Source organism: Ochlerotatus camptorhynchus, unplaced genomic scaffold (genome assembly GCF_037179485.1).
Source record: "Ochlerotatus camptorhynchus isolate MF236.1 unplaced genomic scaffold, CSIRO-AGI_Acam_v1.1 ptg000062l, whole genome shotgun sequence".
Taxonomy (NCBI): domain Eukaryota; kingdom Metazoa; phylum Arthropoda; class Insecta; order Diptera; family Culicidae; genus Ochlerotatus; species Ochlerotatus camptorhynchus.
Genome location: NW_027040552.1, coordinates 545,909 through 563,269, shown reverse-complemented (window position 1 = coordinate 563,269; position 17,361 = coordinate 545,909). Strand labels below are relative to the sequence as shown.

Here is a 17,361-nt window from a genome sequence, read left to right as displayed (position 1 = left end):
GTTTATTAAATTTTGTAAGTTCAGCTGCACGTTTAATCGAATTGAAAACATTTATTCCTTAAAAATACAACAAATTCTGTGAAGCACAGGTCAAGAAATGTTGTATTCTTATTTCAACCGCATTTATAGTATTATATCTATGAAAGTCACTTCCTTTTTCAATTCGATCACACAAATATCAAGGCAGCAAACCGTTAACCATTTTAAAAATGAACACCATAGTCAAATAAACAATTCTTTGCATCACCGACAACCATTGTACAGCGTCTAGTATCAAAGTTGAGGAAGTTCTATTAGATCCCAAAATCAAACGCATTATTCTATTTTGCAAGCGCTGTAATCTCGATATTTGTGTTGCATTGGCCAAACATAAAATGGAAGGGCAAAAGTCTAGATTAAGAGAGATGATTGATTTGTACAGCTGTATTTTACTATTAAAATTTAAATCGTTTTTCAATCGACATAGAATTCCATACTTCTTGGCAATTTTCTTGATGACATTGTCAAATGTGAGAGTTGAACTGTAATCAAAAATCACTGCAAGATATTTAATATATCGAACGCGATCAATAACCTCATCATCAATTACAACGGAGACGTTCTCATTTACTCGATTCCGCGCAATTAGCATGAAGTTATTTTTACTGATATTCATTCTCAATTGCTTAAACTTCAACTATCTGCTTAGAGAATGCAAATCTTCATACAACGGCATCATCCAAATCCTTAGCTGCAATGAATAACACAGTATCATCGCAAAATTGTAAAACACTTGCATATCATTAATATACATAAAAAATAAAAGGGACCCTAATACACTTCCCTGGGGCACTCCAAGGTTATTCCCCACGGGACTGGAAACAGAATCATTTAAACAAGTCCGTTGAATCCTGTCTCACAAATAGCTTTCAAACCATTTATGTGCAGTACTCGAACTTCCAAAGCGCTTGATTGATCGTAACAATAAGGGCCTAGAAATTGTTTCAAAAGCGCGTTTTAGATCCAAAAAAAAATCGGTTACAATCGTATCTTCACGCTCCAAGCTATCTTTCCACTTAGCTCATACCAAATTCAACGCGGTTTCACAAGAATGACCTTCCCGATATCTGAAATTGTTCTGGTATCAACAAACTATTACCATTTATCATTTATCATTAGTAGCAAGCCTTTGATTGGCATCGACACCAATCATCCTGCGTTGGAAGTTTCCATCAACCTATCTGTTCCTGTTCGCTACGATAACCCCCCTGTTGATGTACATGAGCTCGAGTTTCATAGAGCAGATTTCGTCGCGCTGAGTCACTCGCTTGCCCAGGCAGATTGGCAGTTCCTTGACACGTGTTCATCTATTGATGAAGCCGTCAACTACTTCGCTGAGGTCGTTGGCCGGGCAATAACTGATTCTGTCCCATTGAGGAGACCCTCTCCCAAACCCACATGGTCCAATGCTCGACTATGGAATTTGAAGCGTCTGAGATCGAAGGCCCTCCGTAAATACTGTCGTACTCGTAACCCATTCACCAAACGATTATTTTCAACAGCGAGCAACGAATATCGCACATATAACCGCATTCTTTACAAGAGCTACACAAGGCGTGTGCAGGCTAATTTACGGCTTAATCCAAAGCAGTTCTGGTCATTCGTGAATACCAAACGAAACGAGGAGGGGCTACCAGTCGAAATTCACCTGGGTGATAAAATCGCCAGCAATTCCCTTGAGAAATGTAATCTTCTGGCAGAACATTTCAAAAGCATTTTCAATGACACTACGGCTTCGTTGTCCCAAGTTGCTGAAGCGGTGAGGGACACCCCCAGTGATGCTTTCAATTTTCCGATTACCTCGGTTACAGTAGACCTCGTCGAATCCACCATCAAGAAGCTGACATTTTCTAATGCTGCTGGCCCTGACGGGATCCCCTCAAGCATCCTGAAGCGATGCTGTTCAAAGCTTACAACACCGCTTTCGAAGCTGTTCAATATCTCATTACAGCAGGGGGAGTTCCCTACTCGTTGGAAATCGTCATTCATGTTCCCGATCTACAAGAAAGGAGACAAGAGAAACGTCGAAAATTACCGAGGGATCACATCACTCAGTGCCTGACCAACACGGTTTTTATCCCAAGAGATCAGTTTCAACAAATCTAGCTCCGTTCATTTCTTTATGTCTTCGGAGTATGGAAGCTGGAGCGCAGTTGGACGTTGTATATACAGATCTTAAGGCTGCATTCGACCGGGTTGACCACTCCATACTGCTAGCTAAACTTGAAAAACTCGGTGTATCCTCGGGTTTAACTCGTTGGTTCAAGTCCTATCTGACCAATCGGGAACTTTGTGCTAGAATCGGATCAGAGCAATCGGACTATTTTACAAACAGCTCCGTTGTTCCTCAAGGTAGCAACTTGGGACCATTGCTATTCTCGATTATTGTGAATGAGGCCAGCCTGATCCTCCCAACTGGTTGCCGATCGTTCTACGCGGATGATGTGAAAATCTATGTGATTGTTCGTAGCTTCGCCGATTGCTTGCGGCTTCAGCACCTAATCGATACTTTCGAAGAGTGGTGCTCAAGAAACTATCTCACGTTGAATGTACAAAAATGTAATATTATCTCATTTCATCGCAAGCTGAAACCAGTGGCATTCAACTATACGATAAATCACCAACTTCTGCAACGTGTGGACAATGTTCGTGACCTAGGAATCACGCTGGACTGCGCCTTAACATTCAAGCTTCATTACTCGGGCATCGTTGCAAAAGCTAACAGGCAACTCGGGTTCATTTTCAACATCGCTGACGAGTTTCGCGATCCTGCCTGTCTAAAAGTCTCTGTAGTGCGATCGATCTTGGAATTCAGCTCGGTAGTATGGTTCCCGTATCAAGCAGTTTGGATAGCGAGGATTGAATCTGTTCAAAGGAAATTTGTTCGGTATGCCTTTCGTCACCTTCCTTGGAATGACCCTGTGAACCTTCCGCCGTACGAAAATCGTTGTCAACTCCTGGGTCTTGAAACACTAAAACATTGGCGGACGATTAGTCAGGCTGTGCTCGCTGCGAAAGTACTTATTGGTGATATCGACTCTCCAGGAATCTTGGCTGAATTCGAAATCTACGCACCCGAACGAGTTCTTCGGTCGAAGAGTTTCCTGCATCTTGGACCTCGTGCTGCGAACTACAGCTTGCATAACCCAATACGGTTCATGTCTGGGCGTTTCAACGAGTTTTTCGACTTTAACTGTGCAGCGGAAACCTTTCGTCACCGTATTCAACGCAGACTACTGAGAAGGACTTCTAGCTGATTCACGGACAACTCTATGCCATAGGAGGATAACTTTGTTTTAAGCTATATACTTGATTAATGTTCGTTGTTATTGTATTGTATTATTGTGATTCATGTATTTCGAAAAGATATGGGGTTTTTACGCCTTTTCTAGGCTTTTCCCCATCAGGCTTCATTTAGACACGTTAAGTCCGATGAAGAAAAACAAATTAAATAAATAAATTAAACAAACTATTACTGTTTCATCACACAGAATTGGCACAGACATATTTTGAAGATCCCAAACTTTGACAAAATTTAAGATTTTTAACTTAAATATTTGACATTGTATCCGAAGTTTTTTTTTGAAATATCACAAATTTTCGGTACTTTAAAATTCTAAAATTATCTTCAACAATAAATGCAATAAGGTCGTAAAAAATAAAATTCCGGGGTTTTTTCTGGATGGGGAGGCTACCCAAGTAACCATAGGCACGTTTATTATTATTATTCCTTTTTGGCTATATACGGGCCTCATCAGAACTTGCAAACACTGGTATAGCCGTTGTTTAGCTGTATTGACGAATCGGAAAAACTTGACCTTCTCCTATTTGAATGAAACTTTGCACAATTTCTTTTGTCCTTATTTTGTTTTCCGTCGATCTTGTTTTCCGTACTGAGTACCAATACTACCGACGCCTGGGACGCAGCTTCTACATGTGGACCCTACCTATCGACCCATCAACTCATGGACCGGGGACCAACGGCTTAACTTCCCTTCCGAAGGAGATTTTATGCCTCAGAAAATCCCGGCGGCGCCGACTGGAACTGAACCCAGGCCTTTTGGAATGAGAGGACAACAACGTTTACCAGTACACTACCGGCGCCATTAACTGTGCACAATTGTTTGTTATGCAAAATGATAATTTTTGAAAACAAAACAAAAATTACAAAAACCGTAGAACAAGAACTTTTGGTCAAATTTTTTGATATTTTTCATGTTTTGTATGCTCATAAACCAATGTTTCAATCATTTTAAATCATTTTCAGAGAAAAATATTAAAAAAGCGTATCAACAAAAAATTCCAAAATTTGACCAAAAATGGGGGGGGGGGAGGGGGTGAATTGTTCAAAGCGTTTAATGGAAATTTCAAGGATAGTTTCAAGGGCATCATGAAAAGAATTTCTAAATAACTTTAAAAGGAATTTCATGGGAATTTTCGGAATAATTTAGAGGAGAGCTCCAAGATAATTCTGAGTAGTATTTTAAGATAAATCTGTGGAGAATTGTATGGAAATTAAGAAACAAAAGGATAATTTAAGCGAATTTAAAAAAATGGAAAGCAGCTTCGAATTCGGAGAGAGTCTAAGGACGAATTTCAGAGAATTTCTGAACAGAAGAAGATAAAGATATTTTCAAATGGCTGCCAGAAAAAACTTCCAAAAATCTCTGAAAAGAACTCTGCACACTTATAAATTATTATCGACTTAAAATCCCTGATTGCATTGGCGCTCAGCACGGTAAACAAATCAACGAAAAAAAAAATTTCTCTCGAGACACCAACTCGATTAGACTTGATCTTTGTCCTCGTTTTAGTATTTTTTTTCCCTCCAGAAAATCGCCCGCTGTGGTCCGTATGAAGAACCGCACTTTTGCGTAACGTTATATTTGAACGAGCCCTAATTTACACTCACCAATAAAGTATAACAAAGTGTCAATATCAGAGCTCGGTCACGTCAAAAGTGCCCGTAAAAAGGCACTGCTGCATCTACAAGCTTCCATTATCTCACTCTCGCGTGCACTGTTATCGCTTTCTATTGTTTTTCAAATCGTGTCCGCCGGGAGGGTACAAGTGTGTGTATGCGTGTGTATACACTTGCACTTCCGGTTTTGTCCAAATCACGTGGAATAATAAATAATCCGTTTCTCAACCACTTTCTGCCACTGATCAGCCGCGCGCTTCGCTGGAAAGAGAAAGAACGTACACCTATTAAAAAGCTAAAAATAAACTCACTTACTGTCAGTCAGTCAGTCAGTGCCGGTGTGTGTGTGTGTATGGTGTCTTATCACAGCAATTAACTCCAACCCCCTTGCTTTTCCCCATGAACCCACGCTCTCTTTCTACCGCACCTACGCCTATTCACCATCTGGTAGCCGGTAATTTCCGACAACTTTGTGAATGTTTAATCGCTACCTTTCGGAACCTCAGGTAGAGCATCATATTTAAATTGTGAGAAATATTTACTAGCTTCGGCGATGAATGCTACGAAAGTCTGATTAGAGCCGGAGGAAGACGGGGGAGCCAATTAATGACTCGTGTAAATTGTACACACCAGTCTTTCTAAAACTTGTGTTAACTTGCTGCTTCCCGATAAATGGTATGTGCACACCGGAAAGTGACCGTCCAAGGGCAGAGGCGTTTTTTTTTCTAATCGCGTTTTTTTTTCGCCTGTTTAATTTGTTTTGTGTATGTTACGATCGGTTGTACAATTGTTAAGCTTCTGAAGCGTGAAAAGTGAATGTTTTTATAGTAGTAATGACTGCCCAAAGCTGAATCACCCGAATGCGATTTTAGCTCCGATGTGGGTCCCAAACCTCCGACTATTTCGGATCTATAATGCTACTAATTTATTCACAATTATCCCCACTTGACATTTATTCCGGCAAACAACTCCGTCCGACAGTAATTTATTACATATACATCAGTCAAATGTGCATAGACATCCGTTACCACTACTCCGACGAAACCGGACAATCCGCTTAACCTCCCTCTCCCCTTCGTGTTTTCACGCTATTTAAATATTCTGATAGTATAGCTACATGCAGTAATTGACGGATCATCCGTCACCCAGCACCGCAGCGCAGCGCAGCATCTCATCAAAGCCTTATTTATTACCGTTTCTACCTTTATTCTCACACAGCTTTTCGCGAGCTAGACGAACTTGAGTCCGTGCATTCGCACGATATGCTCCGTTTGTTTTTGCCCCATGCGCTTCCTATGTGAGGTGCGCTTCCAATCCGGCGAGAATAGCACATAAAACAAACCCCCTTTCTACTGCCAGTCACCCACCACCCCTTTGCGAAGCAACTCCGATTCACGTTATTTGAATCAGAATCTGATGCACCGGTCTTGCATGCAACTGAAAGTGTACTAATATTGTTTTTCGATGTTTTTTTCTTTCGTTTCAGCTGGTGGAGAGGGGAGTGACGTAGATACCAACAACATCCAGGATCTACTAAACGATACCGGTGAGTAGCAGGAACTTGCGTTCAACATCGGGACGAGTGCGGTATTAATCGCTTTTCTTGTGTCTGAGATAACACTAAGCTTTCATGTTGTGTTGGATGCAATTGGCGTTGACGGCACCGTCGAAAAATTTGCTCTTTCAGCAAATATAGACAGTTTCTTATGGGAATTTTCGGTGGAGTGAAAGGATAGTACAAAGTCCGCCATGTTTCACGCACAGTCTGACGTTTGCTTATGGATTTTCTCATAGGAGTAAAGAGCTACAGAGTCGCCGTCAACGCCAATACTCATCGTCAATTCAAGCTGAACATTGCATTAGGTCCTAAGTAACATTGATCGATTCTCTTCATAGACTTTATCTTTCGTTAATAACTTGGGTATAGAAGCGTTTCTTGTCATGTTTGTCGTATTAGAAGATAGATAATAGCTTCTTTCATCGATCTGTGAGCTGAAAATAGCTGGGAACAGTGTCTGTTTTCATCATTTACCATCACAAGCAAGGAGTAGTGCTTCAACCCAGTGTAGATGATTTGCATTTATTTTGCTGCTACGTACGAGCGAAATGAACAAAAATGAGTGTTCATTAGACTGCCAGCGAAAATGGTAATTTTTAATTTCGCTAACAAACCATATACAAAATGTTTATTGCCTCGAAAAATGACCCTATGCAAAATTTGAGCTCAATCGTACATGATTTAGGGGTGGCGCAAACGCGCACTTTTTTCACTCTCGAAAAGCTCCCAAGGGGGGTACATGAAATTTTGGAAATCAAAAAAAAAATTTTGATGCCAAATGTCTTAAAAATGCATGAAACGTCGAGATTTGGTGTTATCTCGAAATTTTTTTTTTCAAAAATCGACTTTCTGGGACTATATAGCTCTATATGGAATATAGAAGATTGATGAGTCGGCTTCTAAAACTGTTCACAATTGTCTCCAACCTGCTTATATATCGAATTAAACCACCATTTAGGATCTAATACGAAATAATTCATTAGGGTGGTCCAATTATTCTTCATTAGGGTGGTCAAAAAATCAAAATAGGTATGTAAAAACCATTACTTTTTACCAAACGCATGTATCTGAAAATATCATCCAAACTTCAAAACATTTGATGATATTACTTTTTAGTATCTGAGACCACATAAAATAGAAGCATAGACAGACATAAATCGTAGAATAATTCCGAAAATTGTACAGCACAACCGTTAGTGCTGTTTAGTTTACAGTACAATCTGACGAAAGTACAATGACTTTTTAACATATTCACCTAATACGGGACAACCCTTTATATGTGTTTCTTTTAAATTCCTACCCTATAGAGGTGCCAAAAAAGTACCCGTATAAAGCATATTGTTTATCTGGCTTCCCTTGGGAGATTTTCGAGAGTGTAAAGAGTCAAACTTTGACGCGTTTGCGCCACCCCTAAATCATGTCCGATTGAGCTCAAATTTTGCATAGGGTCATTTTTCGAGGCAATAAACATTTTGTATATGGTTTGTTAGCGAAATTTGATGGTCAAATTTTTCCCATACATTCATTGGCAGTCTAGTGTTCATTATACATCAACGAATACGCGTTTGTTGATATTCACCAGAGCTTGATTATCCAACCCAAAATTGTCAAAATCAGAAGGGATCCTCAAAAGTAAAGTAATCAAATTCATTTTGAACCAAATGATTGTTTGGAATATTGTTGAACCCAGAGCCTAAAACCTAGGTATTATCATCAATTCAGCATGAGTGTAAAAACCAACACGACGCGTTCTACTGCGGTATATTTGTGTAAAATGAAAATAATCATTTTGCATTTGATCCTCAAAATCATTTCCACCAAGATGAGGAAGAATATTAATATTAACAACAATGGAGGCGATAATAAACATACAGCCACGAATGAAGAAAAACCAAAAATGTTGACTGCGATACTCAGAGGTTGCCTTGATTGAGAGGATGCTGTTATGTCCAAATTCAAATTCATGCAGGTAGTTGGTCTATCTGTTAAGGTTGTCTTCATTTCCAGCTAAGTTGAGTGTAGAAGAAATGATTTTTATCAGCACTGGCTGGGAATGTCTTAAAATGGCCGTGAGGATGCCAAGAGAAAGTTGACGAAGAGATACTTTCAAATTTACTTAGGGCCTAATGCAATGTTCAACTTGAATTTCATTCGATATGAGTTTAGTTTAGTTTGCACGCTAACTTGAAAGTACCCATTCATGAGTAAAATTACACCCATTGCAAAGAAAAGTGATTGACTCATTAATGGGTAAAATTTGTACACCTTTAAGGTGTTTCGCTGTGAGAACCTTATAATCGTAACCACTTCGAAACTTTGACTGCACAAATATCAGCTTTTACGATACGTACCACAAAAAAACTGTTACTCCACGTTTGCTGTACTGCAGCATACATGAAGTAGCAATTTCAGATGAAATGGGGCATTATTTTCCGAGATGTGTTTTATTTGAAAATTCGAAGTGGAAGTGCATGTATAGCCTAAGTGGTGGCCATTTGTGGACTCCACAAGGAATCACCTTAAAGAGTAACTGCTACCCATTATTAATATTTAATTGGCAACAGTTACTCAAAATGGATAAAAAATTAACCCATCAATAAGTTATCTTCAAAATGAGTAAAATTTGACTCATTGGTGGGGACTATCAAGTTAGCGTGTCATAATATCGCATGCAAGTTTCAAATCAAGAATTGCATGCCACATTCGCTTCTTTACACGGACGTTGAATCTTTCCCGCTGACTGAGTAAAATTCAACTACCGTGTACACCTACGATTTGGATTAAAGAACCTTAAAGCTTAAGGTGAAGCTTTACATCCAACTGGCAATGCAATCGTTGGATGACTTTTCAAATTATTGTGTAAAACTAATCTTAGCAATTCATTAAACCTAGAAAAATATCTTAAACAATTGTCTGGATAAAAGTTGCTTGTTCAGTACTGAACTAGCATTACTGTTCTCGTGAAAAATATCTACGGAGAATGTAAGAAATTCAAGCTTTGTTAAGCGTGTATAGATTTTTCATGTATCCGCAATTGGGGTTGACGGCACCGTCGAAAAATTTGCTCTTCCGCCAAATATAGACAGTTTCTTATGGGAATTTTCGGTGGAGTGAAAGGATAGTACAAAGTCCGCCATGTTTCACGCACAGTCTGACGTTTGCTTATGGATTTTCTCATAGGAGTAAAGAGCTACAGAGTCGCCGTCAACGCCAATTTATAAGATTCCAATGATGCCTGCTTTACTGCCCATACCCGCATGTCAGTCCCAGGGTGGCCAGATTATTTTTTTCAGTATCGGTAGCTTCTCGAAATTTTTATCGGTAGTTATCGGTAGGGCACCGTAGACTTCCCGAAACATAAAACCTTTGGGAGCGGGCGAAGGATGAAAACAAATCACGCGCAGAGTCGGTTTTTAATGAGTCGCGCCAAGAGTAAAGCCAAGTCTACCTATTGAACTGCCAAATCGGCTACCTATCGTTCAAAGTTAACAAACAATAATATGCTATGAAAGGTTCACCAAAGGTATTGCAATAAATTATAAAATATAATCGAAGACATGTTCATAGACACGCAGTGAGCATTATATTGTCATGGGATACGTTTGGTAATGATCAGTAATGAGAATTTCTACTATTTTTTGTTAGGATAATTTGACAAAATCACTGATATAATGATTTACTACAGCCGCTATTTTTTCTTGCTAGAAGTCATTTGAAGTTGATGTAGAAGTCCTCTGTTGCCAAGTGAAAAGAAAGGGAATCTTTCGAAAACCGTGATGCGAGTTCAACTGTTTTTCTCTTGGCGTGACTTATTATACACCGATTCTGGTGTAATCATAACAAGTAAGTGTGAGAAGGATGAACAGAATACGGAACCAAAAAAGGGAGGAACAGAAAATAGCATATCCACTAGGAGATAGACAGAAAAAGTCGATTAAACGTAAAAAATCTCTCCCGTTTGGATTGAAGTTACAAATTGGGTTGTTTAGGGGTATTGAGGTAAATACATATTCGATATCTGCATTAAAAATGGAATCGAAATCCATAATTTCGTCAATTTTGGTACACTGGAACTATTTTTAATAAGTACGATTGCATTTACAAAAATCACCATCTTAGCGCCCCTGGTGGGATTTGTATAAGAGTGAGCTGTTAACGAAAAGATTTAGTGTCAACGATCAAAATTCAAATCATGATTTAAAAATCGAGATGAATGTCTACGGGATTTATAAAAATATCGTTGTGCTCAGAAAACGAAGCTCTATCAGATGATGTATAAAAATGAGTATATTTTTTCGAAGTTAAACAACTCAATTAACTGACAACACGAAAAAAAAACACAGGTATTGAACATTTTTCAAGATTACTTAAAATCTGTGATTCTCGGTAGGAAAAGTGTAAATCGGTAGTTTTGAACCTTTCGTCTGTGAATCGGTATGCATCCTGAAAATCGGTAGGACTACCGATAAATCGGTAGGAATGGCCACCGTGGTCAGTCCCATATGAAAGATTGCCATTTTGAGAAAAAGACGACTGCACATTTATATAATTCGTTGTTTTCTCGTTTAATTCTAGTTATCATGTAATGCTGAAATTAATTCCATTACAACATAACAATATAGTTTGTAACAAAAATATAATTAAAACTTTTGTTTATGAGCCGAAATCATATGGGACTGTTATGCGAGTACTTTCCTTGAAGAGCGCAAAAGTACTCGCATACCAGTCCAATTGCGCACTATCGCTTGAGTTGTTTACCTCGGACGTAATAAGTGCATTTCAAAATTAACATTGGATTAGTACTTTTTGCGTTGCATGTAACTTAACTGTGGTAAAAAATGTTAGCTCTTGGAGCAATTAAAGTATACGGTGGTTTTTTTTTTAACTCTTTATTTGTTCCAAATTCAAAATAAATTACATTTCATTTTAACCTAGGTGCTCCAGTTACTGCAGTAACGTACCAGCCTTAATTGTTATGATATATATCTATGTGTTTTTACATTGTTGCTGTCTTGGAAATTCAGTATTTTAAACAAGTTTTTTAACCTGCATGTCAGTATAAAAATTGATATCTTAAAATTAAAAACTAAACATAAATCTTATCTATGTATAAAGGGAATTAATCGTTGCAATTGAGGATTGCAACGATTTTTGACTGAAATTATTAATTATTTTGTTGGACATTTGTTCTAAAGTCTCAACATTCGAAATTCTATGTACTTCGGTAGTACTGTACCAGGGAGGCAACTTCAAAATCATTTTAAGAACTTTGTTCTGAATCCTTTGAAGTGCTTTTTTCCTGGTAGTGCAAGTATACGGTGGTGACAGTGAAAGTTCAGAAGAAGAGTTCTACGGATTTGACTCAAACAACAAATCCGAGCAGTACCCGGAAGTTTCGTTTCAACGAAACGTTCGCTTCAGTCGGGAGCTATGTCAAGTCCAACGCGGTATTAGCGTACCTGTGGCATGAAGCTGTAGCAGGTATGTCAGCAAACGACATTATCAGCTGTGTTCATCGAGTCATCAATCATCTGGCCAAACTTCGGAAAATAACATATTGGCTTGATAACCGCGCAGCTCAAAATAAAAATTGGGGACTATTTCTTCATTTGATATTGTTGGTCAACTCCCCATAACTTCAGGTGAACGAAATAGTCCTCCAATTTTTTCTGTCTGGCCATACTTTCATGGCGGCAGATTCTTTTAACGCTGTTGTGCAGAAAGTTACGCGCCTAACTCCGCCAGCTACGTATCCAGTTTGTAAATGTCGTTGGAAAAGCGAAGAAAAGCATCGAAGTATTGGATATGCAAGCAACTGATTTTTTTCAATCAACGTTCAATGTCAATACACCCTGAACCAATGTAACAAGCGGCCGTACATTGGCTAAATCAGGCGGTTCGGAATTCGAAATGGCGGCTTGGAATTGCAGTACAGCGGCTCTGTTACAGGCGACGAAGAACTCCAAAGCTATTCTTTGTTTTCCAAGAAACAGCTTAAGCTGGCCACTGGGTTAAGGGTTTATTTTGGAAAACTTTTTCTAAATCCAAGAAAATTCTGCTGGACTGGATGCCTCTCGTAAGGACACGCTCCTTAATGTGATGTTGCGTCTCATCGGAGAGGAGTAGAAGTTGTTCTGGGAACGTTTACCCGTAAAGGTAAATTAAGCATCGTTAAGTGAAATTTTGTCAAATACATGCGCTTTATCCTAACTCGGAATATTTTTTATAGTTCATTAACAATAAAAAATATTAAAATCGTGATGCGAGCCTGTGCTAGACTATTCTCAAGGTTAATTAAAAAATGATGAAAATTCATATGGGCAAAGGAGCAACTATATAGCAAGACTATGCTGGAACCGGCTGGGTTCGATTCCCGGTCCAGTCAAGGCATTTTTCGGGTTGCCTGCAGTGCAGCAAACAAGAAGTCCCGATTTTCATGAGCCAATGCGCTACAGTATCCAAGATTTGTCGTGAAACAGCCCCTGACTGAAAACCTTGTAGATAGATAGAAAAAAAATCCAAGATGTGTGAGCTAGAAAATTATTGCGGAATTTTTATGAATTTTACATATTATCAGAAACCTTCAGAGATGTATGTATGTATGTAAGGTAGCCACCATCCCTTTGAAGATCTTGTCTCTGTATGCAGCTCCACTTAATAGCAAGATCAATTTGAGCTACCGATCTGAATTCACAATATCGCTGTTTGAGGCAGAGGCACTTCCCGCATAAACAATAACCATAAGAAGTGCCTAACCACCAATTCGGGATATCATCCTAACTTTATGTGGTATGGTCATACCATCTATGACATCGTAAGTTTATGGTACTTTTTTATTAGGGTTACGCGAAATTCAGAGGAATTGAAGAATCTCCTTCCAGAAACCTTCAGAGATGTTAAGAAAATAATTGAGAGCTTCACATAAGTTCAGAAGTTTACATTTTTAGGACAGTTCAATTAGATTCAGAGCATTACAACAAACTTCAAGAGAACTGCAAAAAATTTAGAAAACTTCAGGAAAGAACAGAGAACCTCATAGCAGTTCCGTTAACATTAGAGAAATTTCTTGCAGAGTTAATTGGAAAAACGGTGCTTCAGGCTTCACGGAACAAACTGGAATGAAATTTTATTCTCTAAATAGGGGAAATGACGGCTTCGGCATGCCAGACTATTTTCGGCAACCCAAATTGAAACACTATTTTCACTGGATTTTCTTACGAAAACACTTCGCTGAATGCATTAAAACGATTCTTTATGCTTTCAGCTTCAATTTGACTATATTTTTACCACTGAGAAAAAGCAATTTAGCAAGGTTTTCTTGAAATGAAACACACGCACTACAAATTGTAGCTGATTTCGAGTTGCCGATAATAGAACAGCAGATTTACATGCAGTTCAAATGGAACGGTTGCCGAAGAAAACCTGGTTGCCGACAATACTCGCTCTCACTAGAGAAGATTGGAGCTTTGTAAAAGCGTTTCAAAACAGTTTTTGACAATTCTTTCGACTGAAATTGTTAGAGCAGCTGGCAGCAAAAGATTGTAAACAAACCAGTACTGCATATGTGTGCGTTCCTTAGAGAAAAAGGCTATAGAAAGAAGGTCGCTGCTTAGGTTGCCAAGAATACGTAAATTCCCCTACTTGCTAACGTAACAAATTCGTGGCTTGTTTGGTTTTCACTCCTCCCTAATCCGCGATACCTAACAATTGGCGTAACTTGGCTTGCTTCAAAAGGGTCATAGGTTTCGTGAATCCATCCGCAGGTTTGTTTGTTGTCGTGATGCACTCAAGTTTCACCGTTTGCTGCTCCCATGCTTCGTGTACAAACAGGTAGCCAATACTGCTTCGTTTTTGGATTATACGAACCATTGTTCGTGATGCTGATTGCCGACTGATTATCGCAGTAGATTGGCATTGCTTCAACTTCTGTTAGCTCTGAAAGCAGATTCTTCCACCATATCGCCTCTTGAATGGCCCGCGAAAGTGCCATGAATACAGCCTCGCAAAATGAAAGGGCTACAGTTGGTTGCTTCTTCACATTCCAGGATATGGCAGCTCCTTTCATGGTGAACAAGTAACCGTTTGTCGATCTTCTGTCCTCCCCAATCGGCATAATAGGTTCTGCACCGTCGGGGCTAACCTCAATCTGATGACAGTTCAGTGGTACTGTTTCCGAGGACTTAGTCAATTTTTCTTGAGTAGATTTTCTCGATAATTTTTCTGACTGCAGTGAGATGTAAACCACACTTCTGCAATGTCCACAAGCAACATCCTTTCACCGCGCATTTTCTCGAAAATTTTCAAATTAAACTTAGGAAACTTTAAAATATTTTTTTATTGAAAAAACGGCTAAGTGCTTGTAAACAGTACCACTGAAATGTCAAAAAAGTTCAGCCGATTAACACTGAGTTCATTCGTGACGTCACGCTGCAGAACCTACCCTTGAAGTCATCATTAGTACACAGCAACCTTTTCTGCGCTATTCCCTTCGGATGATACGCTTGGTTGATTCCCAATATTGTCTACCAGAGTTGGCAGAGAACTGGCTCACATCATTCGCAGCGTACGCAATATCTGGTCGACTAATTTGCACTACATATGACAAACAGCCAACTGCTTCCTTGAAGGGTACTCTTGACATCTATGGTGCCTCCTCCGTTTTGGGAGACATCGATTTATCTAGTCTTTGACTTGGATCTGCTGGTGTTGCTACGGGAGTAGCGTCCGTCATCCCAAAGCGCTGGATTATCTCTTGAATGTAAGATTGTTGGTCCAACGAAAGATGCCCTTGCACTCGATCTCTGACAATTCGAATTCCCAGGCAGTGTGAAGCTTCACCAAAGTATTTCATTTGAAGCTTCTTCATCATATTTTTCTTCAGCTTCTTCTTCAACGCCTGGTTGTTTGTAAATATCAGTAGATCATCTATGTACGTATATCGTGACAAATAGCATGATGTCACCATCCAGGATCCAGGACAGGTACAAATCTACTTGTGATCGTTGCAGTTCGAATTCTCGCAATAAGGCATCCAGAGTCTGCACACCTTGCCGTTGACCTTATCGAATCCTTCTGCATCATGTACAATTCTTTATCGCCTAGCTCACCCTGCAGAAACGGAGTGACATCTGGTCCACATCGAAATCGAACTTCACTGCCAGTGCCATGAGGTAGCGAATTGTTGAATAACGTACTACCGGAGAATATACATCTTCATAGTCGATTCCTGGTTTCTAAGAGCTAATCTTCACCACGAGTCTCGCTTTGCATCGCTGTATGTTGCCGTTGGGTCTACGCTTGGTTTTAACAACCCACTTTTTACGGATTGCCTTACGTCCTTCAGGTAGATCGGTTAACATCCACATAGGCAATACGACTTCTTCTGTGAACAGTTCCATGAATTCGACTGGCTTCGAATCATGTTCGCAAGCTGCAACGGACTTAGGAATGCTTTCGCTGATCACGATTACATCCCGACTGATTATCGTTTCGCTCCGGATCATATACACGATAACTCTTGGTATCTTCGCAATATCCAATGAACACCGCCTTTCAATTCCTTCCTAAGTCGTGCATTGTTTAGTAGACAGCGAGCCTTCTCCACCAAAATGCGGTTCATCCTTTCCGCCGTACCGTTTTGCTCCGGTCTATATGAACAGGTCTTCTAATGACGTATACCATCGCCCTCCAACGTTCGTAGAAATTTGTCGCTTAGGTATTCCTCTCCTCGAAGAATCTTGATTTTCTTACCCGCCTGTCGCTCACCCTTTGCTTGAAACGATGTGAACGCCTTAAACGCTTGATTCTTTGTTTACAGGAAATTGACAACAACTCGCTTGCTTGCTTCGTCCAGAAACGTGATGAAATAACGATTGCCACCCAATGACGGAACCTCTACCGGCCCGGTCGCAATGGTCAAGCTCTAGAACCATTGATGTTCTTGTTTCACTTCTTTGGAACGGTAGTCGAGCTTGTTTGCCTTCTGAATACGTAGCGCAATCTGCCGACCGCTTGTTTGAAAAATCGACATCCTCGTACGGTTCCTTGAGCTGCTTCAAAGTTAAAGTGGCCCAATCTTCGATGCCACAAATCGATGTCGTTGGTAAAAAATGACCGTTCCGATTCTACTACACGGTACAGTCCACCTTCTTCGATTCAATGGATTATCAATGCACCATCATTATCTAACACCTCGCACTTGTCTGCCGAGAAAATAACTTTATAACCTCGTTTGCACATTGTACTTACGGACAGCAGTTTTGTTGGTAAGTCTGGGATCTTCAGAACATCATGAACATCTTGCAGAACCACGGTACCTCTCGCCACGGCCTTCATAGATCCATTGTTTGCCGTTCCAACGTCGTGATCTATCGCCATCTCTACAACAAACCTCTGGCTTGGTTGTGCCATGTGGTACGTCGCTCCCGAGTCAATATGCCCATGCCTTGCTCTTGACATCACCCATCGCAAAAATGCTGCAGAGCCCTTTCGGCTTTTGCTTTATCTTTCCGGGACATCTGGCAGCGGAATGGCCAATATTACCACAATTGAAGCACGTCTTCTCAACCTTCTCTGCCTTTGTCTTCTTATGTTGGATTTTAGCTGTGTCTGGATTCGTCCCTCGCGAGTACAGTGCTCCATTGTCGCTGCGCGTAATGGAACCCTTTTCGAGCTTGATGTCTTGCAAAATTTTGGCTTTGACCGAATCCGGTGACAATTTCGTTCCCATGATCATCGGCTCGTAATATTCTGGCAGTCCCATCAGTAGCAACGCGACTAACCCAGGACTAACCACAAATCATCCACATCCACGTAGTCCTCAACGCTTGAACAATTGACCAGC

At 39.9% G+C, this 17,361-nt stretch overlaps 1 protein-coding gene across 4 annotated transcripts in view; it reads left to right on the top strand.

The window, feature by feature from the left end:
- The window catches only part of LOC135696869 (T-box protein H15), a 433,864-nt gene that overhangs the window by 239,215 nt on the left and 177,288 nt on the right, over window positions 1-17,361 (top strand). For all 4 annotated transcript variants that reach the window (XM_065216407.1, XM_065216408.1, XM_065216409.1 and 1 more), the window contains exon 2: window positions 6,447-6,506. In XM_065216407.1, coding sequence (XP_065072479.1) covers window positions 6,447-6,506 — 60 coding nt within the window. The remainder of the gene's footprint in view (window positions 1-6,446; window positions 6,507-17,361) is intronic.